This window comes from Alosa alosa, chromosome 15, assembly GCF_017589495.1.
Source record: "Alosa alosa isolate M-15738 ecotype Scorff River chromosome 15, AALO_Geno_1.1, whole genome shotgun sequence".
Taxonomy (NCBI): domain Eukaryota; kingdom Metazoa; phylum Chordata; class Actinopteri; order Clupeiformes; family Clupeidae; genus Alosa; species Alosa alosa.
In genome coordinates this window covers 225592-246409 of record NC_063203.1, presented here as the reverse complement: position 1 = coordinate 246409, position 20818 = coordinate 225592, and the positions used below count along the sequence as shown (strand labels likewise).

Sequence of the window (20818 nt, the reverse complement as noted above, 5' to 3'; positions counted from 1 at the left end):
ATATATATATATATATATATATATATATATATATATATATATATATATATATATATATATATATATGTGTGTGTGTCTGTGTGTGTTCATTAATATTTACTTTATTTATTAATGAAGATGGCACAAAAAAGACAAATTTCCTCCTGTTCGTCGCGCCCCATCGGTCATGTCTCTATCCCCCATTAATGGGACCCGACACACTTTGAGACATTTAGAATACAGTGTTTCCCCTACAATGTATTCATCAGCGGCGCAGTGCCACTCCTGGAATTCAAGCGCCACTGCAAAAAAAGTTGGCTAATTTAAAAAAAAAAAAAATAGACGCAAGTAAACTTCAAGAACAGCTGCCGTTCGTTCAGGTTTCATGTCAACAAATAATAGTAGGCTAACGTTGAAGGCGCAGTCAGGGATTCTACAGGAGATCACGCTTGTTTGTGTTTATGTTGTGGGCAGCCGTGGCCCACTGGTTAGCACTCTGGACTTGTAACCGGAGGGTTGCCGGTTCGAGCCGCGGCTTAAGTGCCCTTGAGCAAGGCACCTAACCCCTCACTGCTCCCCGAGCGCCGCCGTTGTAGCAGGCAGCTCACTGCGCCGGGATTAGTGTGTGTTTCACCTCACTGTGTGTTCACTGTGTGCTGTTTGTGTTTCACTAATTCACCGATTGGGTTAAATGCAGAGACCAAATTTCCCTCACGGGATCAAAAAAGTATATATACTTATACTTTAGCTTATAGTTTATTCAGACGTAATTTTGTGCAAAAAAAACGTAGGTTACAGTATGTTAACCAAGGAACACGCCAGCGAGATAGCTCGCCCCTACCTTCAGTTGCCTATTCCCAGATAAATTCCACGCATTGTTTCGTTTTTGTTTGTGATACAGGCAATGCTTTCAAGCCCTGTGTTGCTAACATACAGTGGGTCCCCGTTAAGTTTGGACGGGTTCCTTCATGAATCACGCACCCCATTTTCTCAGCAGAAATGGCACAAACTGCAGTTGACACAAACAACCACAAGGTGTCACTTGGGTGCCACTACTATTTTTGATGCGACTGACTTACTGCTTCCATGACGCAGCGGGGGCACGAAAAATATATCAAAGCACCTTTTGCGTTTGAATGTAGCAACAAATGTTTAAACAGCTGGACAAATGATTTTGCTAATTGATTATATAACCTGTACACCAGCAATTGTTGAACATTTACCTGTACAAGTACATTGACAGTAGCCCAGCCTAACAGCATGTTGTAGGCCTACTGTAGAAATTTCACTTAAATTGCAACCGCAACATGCCTGCTTGCCAACGCTCAAACGACAACGAAAAAAGATAATAAAACAACAAGAGGGTTGAGTCTGAATGACACTGAGTTTTTAGACACTGAGTTTTTGTAGTTAAGAAATATTTTCGTATAAAAAAATGGTCATTCTTCAATCTCCTTCACTGACGCCCACGGCTTAACGTCCCAAAACAACGATCAATGATCATCAAATTTCTCTCTCACATTGCTCCTCATAACCATCTTTAAAAAAAAAAAAGTTTTTCTTTTCTTTTTGAGCACATTCAATCCCAGGACATAACGCACTGGACCTTATAATAGGCTCGAGATATAATTCCAAAGGGGCAGATAGGGGCCACTGCACTTAAAACTTAAAAAGATGAAGCTTTCCCTAACTTTGAAATTGCGATCAGTGACTGGCATCGGGTGAACGAAGCTTTTCGGGTTGAACAGGCTATTAAAAACTATTTATGCGACCTCCATGTCACAGGAGAGACTGGGCTCTCCCTTCTATGAAAAAGACGTTAAAGCTACCTGCAAACTGGCCTATGATTTCATTGCTGAGTTTATGCAAAGCAAGAAAATGTTTTTTTTCCTGAGTCAGGATATGGCGAAGTCAGTGTCATTTAATTGTCCAATGTTAGCCTATAGATACAGACCAGTACATCTTATCAATAGTTTGAATGTCGTGTGTGTTTCTGCTCATTGATAAATACCGTTCAGCACAATGATTCATGCCCAATTAATTCCCCTGTTAAAGTGTTCGCCTTTGTTACACTATTTGGTTTTGTGATGTAGCCTATGATAAACACCATATGGCCAAATATGTGACTCAGCTAATGTTATAGGCTATACAATTGAATTTCCCTCTTAAAGGCAAGCTGGTGTAGCTTATTGGACTAGGCTACTATTAAAATACACCGACGGGTAGCCTTGGCTATGTGTAAAGTAAGCTATCGCGATGATTTCATGCACGTAAGTGAAAAGGGCCTTGCATCTGTCAAGTTCGACAGGGCCTCGCATCCCCTTGCGACGGCCCTGCAGCTCCTCCCTAAGACAGCGAGGAAAAAAGTTAAAACACGCGATAAACCCGAAAAGTTGACAGGTTTGTTTCGGTCCCGGTGATTATTTGTGAAATTGTGCAAACGACAGCCTTTTCAAGGCATTTCAAGGAAGGAGTCGTAGCATGCAAGCTCCCAAATTGACCCAGTAGCCTAAGGCATCAATAAATTGTTGGGACTGGGGAGGGTCATGCATTTTTTCTCAATCACTTTGGAGGGTCATAGAAAAAATTCTTGCTGGCGAGGGAGGGTCACGTCTTTTTTGACTAACGCTCCCAAAACTCCTCCGGTAGCCCCTTAATTAAATAAATAACGAACAGTCCCTAATTGATTAATAGCCTAGGCCTACACCAGCAATTGTTGAACATTGACCTGTACAGGACATTGACAGTAGCCCAGCCTAACAAGCAAATGTTCGCTGTAAGGCCAAACCCAAGAGCAAAGCCTATCTGTTAAGGCAGTCGATAGGCTATATAACGAGCTGTGTGCCTGGAAAGACGATAGATGACGGCTCTGGTCATCCCATACCCTCCCCACACTTCCTGTAGCTTACCATTATGAAGGCCTGTAGCCTAAAACGACTCGTTGCTGTTTTGTGACATTAAGCTTTTTCACGTTAAGCCCCCCTCCCCATCCCCTTCTTTCACAAGCAGTGGGGAGCCGGGCACAAAGTAACACTTTTGGTAGACAAAGGAGGGTTCTCCTCAGCTTCTGTCGCTTTGGCCACAATCCGTTGCAACCAGGCCAGGACAGATATTTTAGAGAGGAGCGGTGCAGCTCAGATGTCTTCTTAATTTTCTTTATTCTTCAGTAAAAGGTGCAGAACATTATTAAACTTTGACTAACGTTTCGATGTGTCGATGTTTTCGACTAACGAACATCGAAACGTTAGTCAAAGTTTAATAATGTTCTGCACCTTTTACTAAAGAATAAAGAAAATTAAGAAGACATCTGAGCTGCAACCGCATCTCCCTTCTCTCTAACACTTTTGGCTTTGGCTAAATATTTCTAAAATCATTTGAGTTTCACTAGTCACATGTTTTAACAAGCAACACTTGTTATTGAACTAATAACAGACGTGTGTCGAAAATTGACTTTATTTTCCATACGGAGTCTAACCAAGGTCAATCTTGCCAAAAAAGCTCAAACCTGAAAACACATGAGGCAAAAGTGCAAAACATCACAAAACTAACTAAACTAACACGCGCATATTTTTGTATTGCAATAATTGTAGCCTACAGTTGTAACAGCTGCTGTAACAGTCGTTTTACTCCCGGATGCTCATTATAAAGAACGCTTAACGTGTCCCAAAAACAGCTATCAATTAATCACCAAACGTCTTATAAACAAGTATTGCCAGGAGCAACACCTTGCAAAAAATGATAACAATAGGCCTTTATATGGCTCTGCTCCTGCCTAGATTCGAACTCAGAACTGCCTGAAAGTTGCAGACCTCTTCTGGAAATACGTGCATTAACCCACTCGACCGTCAGACAACGCTATCTGCTTCGAGTAGGCCTATTGGGTAGGACTGTAGCCTACACTGGTTGCTGTGGCACAGTCTTGAGTGACCGAATTCGTTTTTCTTTGTCATATGAATGCTGTCATTTTGTTAACATTACTGTTAAGGAGATGCTGTAGGCAAAGTCTATATTTCAACCTCGTTAGTGTAGTAAAAAAAATCAGAACTATTCACAAGGTTTCTGGGCAGCATATTTATGTTCTGTTAGCAAGCGAACTTCTCATGACTACCTACAAAGTAGCCTACTGCCAGCTGACGAAGCTCTCATTTTAAAACATTACTGAGAGACAGACACTGTACAATCAAGAAATCTTGCCAATGAATCCAAAGCTATGTTTAACATTATGTACAAGGCTTAGGCTACAGTGGACTAGCATGTTGCAGGGGCTGCTAAAAACACAGAGAAACGCACTGAAAACTCGGCCAATCACAGCCCTTGCTGTCGAATGCGCCGCCTGGTTCGACCGTGGAACTCCACAGCGGACTATGCTGCCCCCAAGCGGCTGCAGTTGTACTTACATTTCACCATTCACCATGATCGTGAATGAAGTGTTAATTTTTAACTGGGACCCACTGTAGGCCTACCTAGGCTGTGAAACTAAGGTCTAGCTAGCCTATTGGTGGGTTTAATTGAATTTGAGTAATAGGATACGCAACCATTTACATCTGAGATAGTTTGTACAGTAATTCCTGTAGAGCTCACCAAAATTATAGATATGATACAAGACACTTATCTGCTATAATCCAAGATAGATTGTCTTCGAGTTTTTGACCATTTATTTTACCAAATGACATGGGAAACATAATTAATTTCATCCACATATTCTTATGCACCATGCACAACAACGTTACTAAGTTATCTTAAAACCGTGAGAATCAAGCAAGCGTCACGGGTCGTCACGGCATTAAAGTGACAGGCACTCAATTCGACTTGCACAGCACCAATACAGTGTAATTACATGAAAGAGACGTTTGTATAGTTTATACAGTGCTGTGCAAAAGTTAAGACACCCATGCTGAAATTGACTAAAGGGAGGAACATTAATTAAAAACAAATAGGACATCAATTATTTTTTAATGTATCATGTATCGTAAATAAATAAATGTTATTATATATAAATGTCTTAACTTATGCACAGCACTGTATATTCTAAATAGTAATAGTTTGTACAGTGGCCTACAGTGTACAGTGGCTAATACTAATAATGTAAATGAAAAAGGTGAAATAAAAACATGAATAATCCTGTTCATGTACTGCAATAATCATGCTTTGTAAATGCTTGTGTTGATGGTTATGTCATAATTTGTAACTCAATCTGTCCATTTCTTTCACAAAATCCACCAGAAGTCACCATTTAAGGAGTCATTTTTTCTTTTCAAATTTTTCTCTTTTCTTGGGGGCTTCCTACGATCAACAGCACCGCTGCTGGAAAAAAATCTAGGGGAAACACTGGAATATTAAACTGAATCTTCACATTGACATTCAAAAATCATATTGCAAATTGCAAACACATTATCTGTCAGAAACAATCCCCAATTTTTCCCAAATCGTGCAACCCTAAGCATTAATCATGTTATCAAGTGTAATATTTTGGAGATTGGTAGATTATAGAATTACATGGGTAACACTTTAGAATAACATGTCCTTATTAGGTATTAACAGTGCATAATAAGCAGTTAACAATTCATTACTAACAGTTAGTTAACGGTTGTTATCCTTTAATAACATTAACTAACTGTTAACATGCAGCTTGTAAGTGTTAATAAGCAGCCTTTTAAGTTTTAAGCATATTTGTTAACAGTTGTAAGTGTTAACAAGCAGCTTGTTAATGGTGTATAAGACAAAGAGGTGGATAACTAATACAGTGGGCCTTACTTTGAAATGGCCACTTCATTCGCGCATGACGTGACGTGAAGCTGCGTGAAGGAGGGGCAGGAGGACAACTGTGCAGGCTTTATATAAAATTCTTCTCAACAGAAGCCTTATGAAATAAAGGCCTGCCTTGAATGCATGCTTGCCCAAAATAAAGGCCTGTGGTTTGCGCAGCCTACAGTAAGTAGTCTAAATAATAGACCCGCCACAATATGCGGTATGATGATTTTTTTACGAGGTAAAAGGTTTACGCGCACTGCATGTTCTTAAATAACAATGAAATATCATCAGTAATATTCGACCATTATTTTGTGTAAATGGGCTATGTATTGGGTTAGACACTAGGGGTCATATTCACAAAGACTTTAGCTTACCACTAGTACTCCTAAATCGCACTAAAAGATTTTAGCTAGGAGTTTTCTCTTAAAAGTTATTCACAAAGCCTTTCAGACCTACTCTTAGTAAGGAAAAATGACAACTCCTAAAGATGACGCTATAGATGACATCATTACTCGAGCTTGACTGAAGTGACCACCTTGATTGGCTGATGATTGTAACGCGGGAATGATTCCAAACACCTCCCTTATGATGATGAGTGACAGGTCTGAGAATGCGTGCGTTACACAAGGACGGAAGATGATGAATAACTGAATAAAAAGGCCTAGCCTAAATTAATCAAGAGAAAGGCAAAACAAATAGCCTAGTAGCCTAATAAAACATACGGATTGATGCAGTAGCCTATCTTTGTAACATTATTAAATGAATGTCACCATAGCCTATGCCTATGCCTACGTTTGCAAAGAGGAGAACATTTTAATTTGATTCACAATAACGTTACATTTAATTTACATGTTGACAATGAGTAGCCTAGTTTTGGTTGTTGTTGGTGGCGTTATTGCATCAGTTAGTTATGCAATACAATGCAAAATTGTTTTCTCGAGATTGAAAGCTCCTGTAGCCGCATAGGATTTCAAAACATCGCAACGTGAAATGCCACAAAAAGCTGTTTGTGAAAAGGTCTTAGTGAGTTAGGAGTCCTCTCGACTTCTTTTTGCTGTCCCAGAGGTGGATAGGGGCGATTTGTTGGGGCCAGGGCTGGATTAACAATTCATAGAACCCTGGGCACAAATGTCTGGTGGGCCCCCCTGCCCCCCAGCCAACGTGAATCGGGCGGTCAGTTAATAGGCCTATAACATGAATTTTTTTCTTGCCATCTAAGGCACGAGCGTTAGGCCAAGCCTTACCAAGTAGCCCGTTTGTTTACAATGAAAATTACTTTTAATTAAACTGCTTGTATGCCGAAATAGTTTTCAACATTTTGAATATCAGTGCCGGGTGAATTAGGAAATGTTCTCAAAGTAGCCTTATGGCTGAAAGCTGCTTGGCATCCCCCCCTGTCAAGCAATATAACCATATATAAACAACGGCCTGCTCACTCATTGTTTCAGAAGGTGTAGGCTAATTTCGGCTTTGTCGGAACTGGCCATTGTAGGCTACGTAAAAATCAACTTCCAAAACTAACGAAAAATATTTATCTTGTTTCAGTTAATTCAAAAGTTTCCAAAAAGTTAAAAACAGATGACGTGATGTGTGTCATTGCCATAATGCACAAATAATATAGCCTAGATATTCGAATATATTCAAATACATGTGTTTATTTTAGAGGGAAAATTCGAACGTCATTTTTGAGCAATTTTGACAGCCCTAGTCTACTGTAGGCTACGGCAATCGGCTATTAACACCTTCCACCTAGCCCCGGTGAGTGGGGGTCGCTCTTATGTGTGTGAAATAGCACCATTGAGTAGCCTATGCGAAATAACCTTAAATTTGTTAAACCTGAGAGAGGAGGAAAAGGGCACGCGCGGGTAGGCCCGAAACGTTAGGAAATAGATTAAAAATAGGATTGCGGTCCCTTCCAGTAAAAAAAAGTAATTCAATGCTGATGTAAATTAGGTAAATAATGCAACCTTAACGAAACCAAACTCTGGGATTTATTTAAACTCTGGGTCACTTCACTGCTTGACACTACCCCACATGGAGAAATGTCGCACGTCAACAATGAACCTTTCAGAAATTATTTATTGTGCGAATGGGTTAGCAAAACCATAGCGTTTGGTGAACGGAGATGCAGATCACCTTAATTAACAGCCCTTTCTGCCTTCACTCAGCCCTTTCTGCCTTCACTCCAGCGAGAGTGAAATACCGGTAGGCTAAATGTTTAAAGGCTGTGTCATCACCATAGGCTATTTGCTACGATATTTACCTCAACAAAATTCAACAAGTCGACGCCATCTCCTGCACAGCAGATGCACAGATTGGATGAGCGCCGACACCACTACCCCCTAATTGCATGTCTCTTTATTTGATAACACTAAATTAAGAAATATTTGCTAATCAGGAAAATGTTTAGTTTATTTTTCTTTCGGTCCGTGGTTCCATAGGCTACCATTCAATTGCCGCACATTATCCGCGGACTAGCAATCTTCTCGTCGAGGAGGCCCTATGGACCCTTTCAAGAGAGTTCCATTATCAGCATCATAGTTGGCCCCACAAGACTTCCTTTTTAACATTCCATATGTTATCTTAATGCAGAGGAAGTAGATTGGGGCCCAAATAGAACGTTCAAGCATTGTTTTTGTTGTTATTATGACCGCCAAGCAGCCAAGCGGTCATATAGGTTTCTTTTTTTTTTTTTTTTTTTTTTTTTTTTTTTTGCATGCCCAAATTTCCGGCCAATGATTCCCGGACACTGAAAGACCGGGTACACCTAAACTTGGTGGGCATGTAACCCCACATGGATAGCATGGAACCATCGTTTTTTTTCTTGGATCTGTAGCCCCCGCTGGACTGCACCCCCGAAGAGGGTAGGGCAGACACAGTTTTCTGTGAATATCTCAAAACCGTAGGGTTTAGGAGGACCATTTTTTTTGTATGTTGATCTCAAGGGGCCATGTCAACCCATTCCATAACCACTCATTTCATGTATAGCCACCTAGTTAAACACAAAAAAGTAAAAATGAGGTGTTGTAATTGAAGGTATCTGTGACCTAACATAGTCAAAACTGCACGAAATTGGAATTGTAGGATCATTATGACACCCTCTGTATGCACGCCAAGTTTTGTGGAATTCGCTCATGGGGGGCCACACAATAAATTAATTTATGTTACTATACACCAACTGGCCTGTAGGTGGTCGGAGACAGTTTTCTGTGAATATCTCGAGAACCGTCCACCTTTAGGAGGTCCACCTTTTTATGTATGTTGGTCTTAAGGGGCATGTCAACCCATCCCATTACCACTTATTTCATGTATAGCCACCTAGTTAAAAAATTAAAAAGCAAAAAAATTAGGTGTTTTCATCACAATATCTCTGGCTGACAAGGTCAAACTGCACGAAATTAAAAGTGTAGGATCATTATGACACCCTCCAAATGCATGCCAAGTTTTGTGTACTTTCGCTCATGGGGGCCTTACAATAAAATAATTTATGTGTACATTTAGTGACGCATACACCAACAAGGATTCCCGGACACTGAAAGACCGGGTACAAAAACTTGGTGGGCATGTACCCCCACATGGATAGCATGGAACCGCTATTCTTCGCTTTGATCTGTAGCCCCCCCTGGACTGGACCCCCGAAAGGAGGGTAGGGCAGACACAGTTCTCTGTGAATATCTTGAGAACTGTAGGGCCTAGGATGACCAATTTTTTCTGTTTGTTTGCCTCCAGGGGTCATGTTAACCCATTCCATGTGCACACATGTGCATAAACAGATACACACGCACACACACAGACATTTACAGTAATCATAATGTGATGACACATACTCACACAGTAGACATATGTACGCATGCATGCACATGCACAAACACACATACGCAGGCAAACACACAAAGCACGCATACACACACACACACACACACACACACATAAACATAAATTTGTACACGCACACATGCACATAATTCAAGAATTTTTCCCCCGCCATCTACTCCTGAATTTTTGGTCATTGATACCCGACACCGAACCACCGGGTACATGAAATTTGGTGAGTATGTAGCCCCACTAGACTTTTACGGAAAAATTTCATTTCGCCCCCCGGGACCACCACCAGCCCCACCCCCCACCGGCTGGGCCCCCGGAACCGCAAAAAAAAAAAAAATGGTTTTTCCTAAATAACTACCTGAACCGTGGGCACTGAGGATGAAGAATCTTTTATGGTATGTTGGTCTCAAGGGCCCACATCAACCATCAATAAATCTGAGGATGTTTATCGGACATGCTTGGTTTTTACAGCAGGTACGTTAATCTTGTAATATCAATAAGGACCTAGGTAATGTTACCGTTAGCGTTAGTTGAGTGATGGAGGCATTTGATTGATTGCATTTGTAGAAAACTATAAATGCGGTTATACCAAGCAAATTGATAGCAGCACTGTTTGTATCTTTCGACTGTCATTTATTGCACGTGCTACAAAATCATTCTGTGCAATGGAAGATTTACCAACGCTACACCGGGTCTGATACAGTTTTGCCTATACATGCGCGAGACTGAGACGCCTGTTTATTTTGTTTTAAGTGCGTGCATGGTGTGAGAGGGGAATCGATGTGCTTTGATTACAGCTTGGTAGTTGTAGTCTTGTGAAATTAAAAAGCACGTCTGTGTGAAGAATCCAAACAATGACACCTTCATTTCATTATGGCTGCTTTAGCAACACACCTTAAGCTACTGTGTAGTGGGTCCCATCTAGAAGTGGCTACTTCATTCGCGCTTTCCTTGACTCATGGAGCTGCTTGAATGTTATTACAATTTTTCGCCATGATATGGCAGTTTAAGTCCTCTTGATACTGTAAGGCGTAAGCCATTGGTTTCCAAAGGAGATTTTATTTGTGTCGCCAGCATAGCCTATTGACAATTTATGTTGTAAATAGGCCTACCTTATAATCCTACCTGTAGCTTAGGGAAGCTAACAGCTTTCTATTATGATCTAGTTTGTTAGTTACCGTTTTGTCATAACTCCTTGATGCATTTTTGCATTTAGAATAGCCAGAGCGTGTATATCTCAATCGGAAAATTAAACAATATCGGGTGCCTATGGACTAGGCTGGGTGAACCCAGCCTGATCTGCCCGCTATTTATTTTTTTGATTTCTTAAAAGATTGAGCTTGGTCTGATGAAAGCCAGACTAGCCATGGACCTCAGTTACACAATGCAAGGGAACATGAATCAGCCTATATTTGCAACGAACAATAACGGACAAAAGCTCTTCAACTTTGGCCCGCTAAAATGTGTATGAACAGTCTAGCTTAATGATTTCATCAAGGCCCATTTGGACATGTCAGTTATTTGCACCACTGGTTAGATGTAAAACAGCATTTCGCTTCAGACTAGGCTACTGTTACTTAATTTGTGCATTAACAATAACGCTTTCAGACTACTGTTACTTAATTTGTGCATTGACAATAAAGTATTACATGAACTAAAGATGACTAAAAATCTTATGTAGAAGAAGAAACATTCACAAAAAATCCATCCATCCAAAATGACCTTTGTTTTTGATAGCTGTTGAAAACGGCATGGAACTGACAGAGATGTTTTTGTTTATAAATACACAAAAAATAAATAAATAAATAAATAACATTATGCTGATACCTTTTGCTTTTCCCAAATACAATGTAGCCTACAGGTGTAAGTGACCTTTCATCAATCCAGTTGCAATGGATGAACTGTGATTAACTGCCCTACTTGTGATTGTTTAGAGATTTTAAAGGTTTTATAACAATGCTACATCTTCTTTGGCTATTCTACAATCTATTCACCTTTTCAGCACCAGGAGGCTACTTTCTGTGCAGCCGCACACACACACTCAGGCATGCCAAACAAGCATACACAAAAGTTTCAAGAGTGGGGGATGGAGTAAAATATGGAGACAAATTGAAGTGTGATTTATTTTCGCGGAACGGATGTACAGGACTGAGCGGCGGTCATATTTTGTACCGCTATGCGGTACATCTAGTTGTTGAAAGGGTCTATAAGCCTGCAGATCATAGACAGAGAAAGCATGGTCTGGGAACAGAGCACAGTTGCCTGCCTAGTGTAACCATTGTTATGTCTAAAAGGAAAATGTCTTAGTGCGCTTTGGGGGTGGCCGCACCCCCACTTCCAACATCACTAGCTGCCTGATGGGTGAAGAGAACAAGAAATGGAGAAACATCAACGCAATGCCTTGCCTAATGTTATTAGGTTGGATTTTGTAGTTAGGCTACTGCAAATGTAACACCCTCGTTTCTATGAAACTGGAAACAATTGAACCAGGAGACTTTGTCACTAGACAAAACAGATGTCTTAAAGCCCATTAGATTAACATGAGCCTACTGTGGTTTAGATTTGTATGGCAATAAGACCAATATTTGGTTAGACTAGGCTAGCTAACTTTACACTGACACAACGTAACTTAATGCTCTGAAGTCGCGGTCAACATGAAATCCAAAACTTTTTGATCACCAAATTGAAATTTCCAGCTCAACCACAAATAATTCAGATTCTTTTTAATATCATCCAATAACTAATTCAATGTTGATTTAGGCCTATAGGCCTAACTCGGCCTAATTAGCAACACCATTTTAATTTCTTATTTATTTATTTTATTACTTGTTCATTTTTGTTTGTTGTCTGTCTTGTATGTCTACCGTTAGGTTTCTCGGGTACGCTGGCGATTACGCCGCTCCATCAGGCATCTTTTGTCTTATGCGTCAATTGTTATTTTGTAAATTTGTTTGTTTGTCTTGATGTCGCGGGAACGCTGGCGACTATGCCGCTCCGTCTGGCATCTTTTGTCTTTTTGTTATGTGTCTTGTTTTGTGGAGCGCTTTGTGTTGCACTCTGTGCATGTTAAATGCGCTATAAAAATAAAATTGACTTGACTTGACTTGACTTGACTTGACCATTGAACACCACTTAAAAGTTCAACAAAGTGTTTCCATTGCTGCTGCTGTGCTGAAGAGATGTGGACGGCACGGCAGGGCACGCCTAATGAAAATAAATTAATGCAACGCAACACAACACAGACCCCGCTTCTCTCTTGTAAGTCACAGAAATGAACGCAACACAGAACCCGCTTCTCTCACGTCAGTCACACTTCGATGATAAGCGAACACTTCGATGATAAGCGCAGCAGCATTTTGTGACGTTTAATAGTGTAACCTCATGTATGAAAATTAGTATTGCCAGGCAATACTAGCCTACTTTGAAAAGCCGTGGCAATACTGGTGACGGCGGCCATGTCCTGAAGTAGCCTAAAGCATGTAGGCTAATGATTCCTAAAACATACCAAACAAAGTATTCTGTGGCTATTGAAATTTGGGTACTATCATGTTAATTGTAACCCACCCTCTGAAGCCTTTCGTGACACATAGAAAATACTTTTTAATGAACCTGACGTGTTCTTCATTCTCTGATTCTAAAAACGTAATTTTTGAGTCATTAAAACTTAATACAAAGTGGTTTTGAGCCATTTTAAATCGCTGAGCTGTTGCGTCACTGTTTGCAGCCCCCCAATCTAAAGCGAGGACCATGTAGTATCTCTATACCAGTGTTTCTCAAAGTGTGGTCCGGGGACCACTGGTTGTCCGCAAGCTGTCCCAAGTGGTCCATCAGCAGACGTGGTAAAATATAATATAGATGAGTTGTTTGCAATATTGAAGCAACTTGTATGTAAATCCAAAAAGTTTTGCAACATGCCTATGTAAGCTATGCCAGTTTACATCATATGAATCCACTGACACAATAAGCAAGGTGCAAAGACAATAAGCAAGGTGGTTCAGTGAGGAGGCCTATTGTGTAATATACTGCTGAAGTACTGATTTTTGTTTTAGCTAGGTGGTCCGTGAGTTTTTGTTTTTATTGGTTAAGTGGTCCTTGGTCTGAAAAAGTTTGAGAAACACTGCTCTATACATATACACTGTATCTATTAGGGTGGTCCTTATTTTTCAACTTTTAAAAGTTCATGCTCTCACCCCACAAATATTTTGGAATAAATAAAAAAAACAATTGAGCAAAATTTTATCAATATTAATTAATATTTAGAGGTTGCTCAAGACCTTTGAAGTTTAACACATACTGTGCAATGTGCATATATTTGGGATTTTTCGCGTATTATGTGATACATTGTGCTAGCATGTATATTTGTTTAATAATATATGCTTATGACAGCAATGGACTTATTTGACCATGCAGTCAATGATGATGTGTATTGATTATTGGTGACCACATGTGGTGGTTTTACCTACATCACCTAATGAATCTTAAAATGGGAATTCCATATGGTCCATGCAAATTTACAATGATGATTTGCTGATCTCATCTGCTGATTCCGGTATTTCCCAATAATATGCTGTTGTGAGCAATTTTCATAGCAACTCCTGTTTTAGTTGTGATATGTCTTTCAAAGCAAGAACACTTCAATGTGAATGAAGCACAGTAGACAATATACACTGTAGGGGTGTAACGGTACACAGAAGTCACGGTTCATATCTCGGTTCGGACATCACGGTTCGATACGAGTTCGGTACAATGGAGGGAAAAGCAAAACAAAAATGCAGAAAGCATTTTTTTTTTTTTTGTACATGTCTCAGGCTGTACCACCTAGTGTCATACAGTCTCTTCCCTGAGCTATCTGTAACAGCCTGAAGTGTGTAAGATGTAGGCTAAACCGTACAATAAGTACCCAGACTCCATCTGTGACTTGTAAACAAAATAAGACAATCAGCTATAAAACTGAAAATAGGCCTACAGCATCTCTTATTTCTGAAAGTGCAAATTACATAGAAAAATGATTTTTAAAAATCCACTTAAGCAAGACCTTCAACATCTGTGTTTAGTTGTATATGGAAGGGTCTACAATTTGCCTCAATATTTTTTTTATTGTGTGTAAAGTAATAATCTAGCCTACTAACTGTGAAAATATCACACTATTTTGCCTTTTTAAAAAAAACGAAATTGATCCTTTCATTTCATAAACAGACTACAACTAGAAGTCACGTGACTTTGCCCTTTGACGTTAACTCACCATAGCGTGGTTTGTTTATTAGCCTGTTTAGCGTTGTCACTTTATTTGACTGTCTATGCACACTACCAGAACCTCATGTGAGAAGTTACCCCAACATAAAGGTAATTACCACGCGATTTACATAGCTTTCTGTCATTACGAAATCATTTAATTTAAGCCATAGGTTTTGGCCCTATTTGTATGTGTATCCAAAGGCTGCTGAAGCGCAGGGGAAGTTTTTTCCCCTCGTTTCAGTGATTGGTAGCCTACATCATCTGGGTGATGGCTTCGAATATGTGTAGCATTTTTTCCACTCACATACCCAACAACTGCTGAACAACGCCGACACACAGTTTCATCTTATCCACCACTCTTTCGCCTGTACTAACGTTACTGTAACTGAAGTTCTCAAACTTGCGATCTTAAAGAGACCAGCGGATCCTCTAACTCTTGTGGGTCTAACCTTAGTGCTAATAGTGAACAGTCGTTCCGCGATTCTGGTACTTAAAATCGCGGCGATTTCGCCAGTGTGAAAGGGCCTAATGACTGATGGACTCGACCGACGACCTGACAAAAAAAACATAGGCGCCAATCAGAGCTTCAGAGCTAAGGCGAGGCTACAGATTAGCTGTAGGTGTCGCTAAAGAACTCCCGTAACTCTCGCTACTTAACAGTAATTGCGCATGACATTAATTAATCCGCACACGAGTTTTATGTATTTTTATACCGTGTATTCTCCGTGTAAATTCATGCACCGAACCCTGACGCCCGTACCGTTTCGGTTCAATACGAATACATGAACCGTTACACCCCTAATACACTGAGACAATGGCTGAAGCAACACGAAGCAAGTCCGCTATATGGTCACTCGGATCAGAAGAGACTGAAATAACTGGAACAAAGTTACCCTCCAAGAAGCAGGTTTCATGTGTGTTGTAATATCAATTTCAATTTAATTTCACTTATAGAGCGGCAAAACATTACTCATGTGTCATGATGCTTTACAGAGTGTTAAACATTTAAAGAGAGCCCATGAGTAACAGGGGCGAGGAAAAACTCCCTAGAATTGGAGATAGATATAGGAAGAAACCTCAAGCAGATCCACGAATTAAAGGGCCAGACCCAAGGGTATCACATAAAACATTAAAAAAAAACTATTCATGAAAGTGCAACAGCTGTGATCAAAGAAGTCTTGGTATTCTAGGACAAGGCTAGGATTCCCGTTCGTCCCCAACATCATGCCATAAAACAACTGGAAACACTTCAGGACAAATGGCAGAAGCCAAGAAAAATGCCAAGAGAACTTCCAAGACTCAGCAGTCCGATGTAGAGGCCTTCATAGACCAGTTAGGAGACCTTATTGATATTGCATTTCAGGATTTATTTTAGCTCGTATAACTCCAGTCAGAAAGGTGTGGTGATCATGTAGGATTTGAAAAAGAATATTGTGTTACTGATAAAGAAGGTAGGTATGTTTTGGTTGTGGGTAACATAGAGAGTATAGATGTCTCTATTCTTAATGTCTACTATCCTCCAGACACAGGAATAGAATTTATGTTACACTTGACAAAGCTTTTAGTAACAAAAAGTAAGGGAGTACTACTGATGGCAGGAGATCTCAACTTAGTTATGAACCCAAAACTCGACTCATCTAGTACTAAAACAGTATTTGTTGAGAAATTATCATTTATCATTTCAATATCATTTCAATGATACAATATATATATATATATTTGCCATTCGAAATATGGCACACAATAAATGTTGTGTGGCCCGCCGGCCAATTTTCAAAACCCAATGTGGCCCTTGAGTCAAATAGTTTGGACGCTCCTGACCTAGACCATGGAAAATGTTGGAAGTTGAATTGTTGGAACTGATATGTTGTGCTTTTAATGTAGATGTGTTCATGTCATGTTGACTGCTTTAGTGTCGCAATGTTTTTAGTTTCTAAAAAGCTTCTGTTTTTGGTCTTTAGGATCAAGGAAACAGACGCAGCCAAACTCAAACAGGAGTATAGACAGCTGCTGGAAGGGCTGAAGGAGGCTAGCGTTGCTAGAGAAACAGACGTCTTTCTGTCTAACCCAGTGCTGCCAGATGAGATTCTTCAAGGTTTGTCCAGCCTTACAATGTGTATCATCATCAGCATTATGCAGTGCATCATGCTACTGAACCATGGGCTTTAAGTTTTGGCACAAACTTATCAAACTTATCAACTAAACCCTCTGTATTCGCCTTATTCACACAGCGGCCATTATAAACCAAAAGGAGGCTATGGGGTACACTGACTATATCATATGTGTTCTCGCCACCTACTGGCGAATGCATAGAACACAACAATCCTCTGGTTTATGTAGCCCATAGCCTGGTTTTGGTTTACAATGGCCACTGTGTGAATAAGGCAAATTGTATAGTTTCAGTGATTGCCCATCATTGCCTTTGGCCATTGCCATTTATTCTTGGGGCCGGTTTCAAAACACTATTTTTGACTGGTCTGTAGTGTTAGGCCAGTCTTAATTTGACTCATATACTAGTCTAATGCAAGTTACACAGTTTCACAAAAGACAGACTTATTTTGGACTATAGAAATTAGACACCTTGCCCCCAGACGAACTTAGGTCTAAAACATTATGTTAGCTTGGTAACATCAGTTACAGTACTACCTGCAGTTGACCGTTGCTAAAGGCACAAAGATTCCACAATTGATCTCAGTAGGAAATTTCTAGCCTAGCCTATGCTTGCTTATCTAGAAAAAAAAAAAACATTAAAAGAAGACCTATAGAAATACCATAGCTGAAGTGTCATTTTAAAGACCTATATGCATCTTTTGGACCTAAAGACAAGCATGTTCTGCTTGGTTAAAATTGAGCTGTGTTGGTTAGACGTGGTTACTTAGGAGCCATGTTTTTTTATTTTGAAAAGTGTCACTTTACCCAATCCAGTCCAAGGTCATGTCTAGTGAGACAGCTCTCTATCGAGGCAGTGAGTCGTGAGTTCAATCAAAGTCCTTATAGGCAAGTCCAACCCCTTGGTGGCCATCTTGGTAACATTTCAGATCATTTAGCGGTCTACCCAGATGTGACTTTGCACAAGACACAAACAGCTGTTCCGATTTCCTTAACTCTGCTGTTTTGTCCACATACAGTATACCACATACACTGTATGCGCGCAACGCTCTGACCGGACAGGGTTACATTTTGTAGAATATCTAGAGTGTATATCAAGCATATCATAAACTTTTGATATCAAATTAACCAGCAATAGCACAGGAAAGTTGTGATATTAACACAGTGAAACCGCATATCAAACCTGCTTAAAATAATCACTTGTTGTTGTTGATATATTATAAGCATGCTAGTGATGCAGGAGGTCTCATACCGATCAGTTTGATACCAAACATAACCCTGTTGGAGCATGATTAAGTGTATACAGAATGACAATGGCTTGCTTTCATACCAAAATTCTCATGGGACTATTTTGTGCAAGATGCTGCTGGACTAATAGTGTTTTTTCCATAAAAACTCCAAATTTATTACACTCTTGGAAGAACAGCATGAAATGCAAACCCATTTTTTATTTTTGTTGTAAGAGTTTGCTACATTGTTGCCAACTCCAACTGCCGCCTTCTCCCAAGCCTGCTATGCACCTCCCTGAACTATGAAACTAAGTCTCATTCTAATGTCCTTCACGGACAAAAATATTCAGATTTATCCATATTCTATCCAAAGTTACACAAATACAAAATTGGGATACAACTCCAAAATCCTAAATATGCATTTATTTTATGAGCGAAAAAACACAATTTTAGAAAATTTAATCCATTTTGTCCAATTTTACATTTTTAAATAGAAAATGTAACTGATAATGTGTTACATGGACCGTGGGAGATTGACGGGTCTGTATGCCACGTGTTGTCGACAACAAGTTCCAATTTTATTATTTATTAATATTAAGGAAAAATAGCAGTAACAACTAGAGTACATTGAATTCCGGAGGAACTGCGAAAGTGTGCTTGCCCTGGTGCGGTCACCAACATGAGCAGTCGAATATGCTACGCTGAACCTGGCTTGATCCAAGCATTCTAACAGTGCCTTTCAGTGTTGGAGCAGTGGCAATATCTCAAAAGGTCTAGGAGAGGGCTATTCAACTATTGATCCGCGGGGTGCTTGCGCCCCTTTGGATTTTACCTGCGGCCTGCCTTCAAATCTAGCTTCTATGACTATAGATCAAATCAATAAAAAAATGACAGCAGTGATTGGCATCAAAAATAAACAATGTCGCACAGCTTGTGCCTCTCAAACAGAGCTATCAGGAAACCTACAGAACAATTGACCAATGGCAGCAGTTAACGTTTCACTGTGATTTATTTAACCCTTACAAGCCCGACCGTTCTAATTTCGTTAAAATTTTAACGATGACCAATCAATTTCAATTTGATATGATTGGTTAAGGGATTTATGGCGCGAAATGTTTTGGATACTTGAAGATCAGTCGTGAAAAAAAACTTTTCACTTCAGTCGTATATATTGATATGGACAGCCAGATGCCACCTGCACTTCGTTGGAGTTTACCTCGACTGGAAACCACACAGCTGGATAAACTGAGGTAATATATGTTTTTACATTGGTTGTAGTTATGGTTAATCTTAATTTGTAGTCCTAAAATCATGTTATTTGACAGAAATATGCTTTCTCATCAACTTCAACATTATGGCATAGCGGGGGCTAAGTGCATCGTCATGTAACTTTAGCTAGCTGCATTACTCTGAACTGCTTGCAGTACTCTCGTTTGCTTTTGATGTCAGTTATTTTCATTTGACAATTTCATTTAAAAACCTGTTAGTATAACCTGTAAGTAAGTTTGTTTTTTAGTACCAATTTGCTTGTTAGGTAAGCATTATTGGCAAGTCAGTATAACGTTAGCACATCAAAGCTGGATAAATCAATGGGCGCTGCGTTTGTTTGCGTCGGTTCTCTACATGAAATAAGTTGAGCGATATTTGTTCTCCTCTCAATATGTAGTTGTAGAAAACAAGATGTGAAATCACATATTCTGTCAGAAATGTAGTGCTAATTAACTTATTGCCTGTCCTCGAGTTGTTACCTCGCTAGGCAGTTTGTAGTGAACTGATTTAGCTTGCTAACTTCTAAATGACAAACATCAGACGTGCTTGTCTCAACATTTTCTAAAATGACATGACTTGATAGCTTTTCTAGTCCTCTCAATATGTAGTTATAGAAAACATGATGTGAAATCACATATTATGTCAGAAATGTCATTATTGCATTTTCAGCAGTTAGTTACTAGGTGAAATGTAATCTGTCTTTATCTTGATGCCAGTCAGGCAATCAGATTTAGGACAGCTAAACCCATGTGTAATAAAATGACTTTTCATACTTCTGAATATTTTTGAGTTACTCAGAATGCTTCAATAGTTTCAAGGCTACTACCTCTTCTGGTGTATGTATGCACACACACATACATCTGTAGTTTTGATTTTATTTTGTAAATTAATAAAGGTATTACATTTGTATGATTTTACTGTTGTTTCAGATGGAGGGTGAAAAGACCTACACAGACCTCGTTGCAGGCCTGAAGAGGTAGCTGACTGCTGATGAGCTTGCGCTCACAATGTGTAAGACCATGTGAGGATAGAGGAAGAAGGTATAGATTTAGGTGGCGTGCATAGGGTGGTGTAGACTGCCACTAAAACACTGTGAAATAGACTTATGTTGTTTTTGTTGTTGTTGTCCCAGGCATATGTGGTTTTATCAACCGGAACGGGTGGGAGGTTGTGCTTAGTAGGCCGTCGTATGCAAACACACAGTGCAGGGGCATGGGACAAAGAGACTCCAGAAGACTTTCACAGTTTTCTAGGATTGATCATTGACATGGGGCTTCACTTCCCTCCCTAATATCCATTGCTACTGGGGAACCAAGTCTCTGAAGGGATCAGGGAGTGTTGACCAAATGATAAATACATATTGTGTACACTTTTTCTCCATTGACATTGCCGTTGTCAGTAGTTTCTTATTATTTCAAGTT

At 39.7% G+C, this 20818-nt stretch overlaps 1 protein-coding gene across 2 annotated transcripts in view; it reads left to right on the top strand.

Annotated features, from left to right (window-relative positions):
* The window catches only part of ercc2 (excision repair cross-complementation group 2), a 155387-nt gene that overhangs the window by 52526 nt on the left and 82043 nt on the right, over nt 1–20818 (top strand). For both annotated transcript variants that reach the window (XM_048264434.1, XM_048264435.1), the window contains exon 10: nt 16752–16885. In XM_048264434.1, the coding sequence (XP_048120391.1) occupies nt 16752–16885 (134 nt within the window). The remainder of the gene's footprint in view (nt 1–16751; nt 16886–20818) is intronic.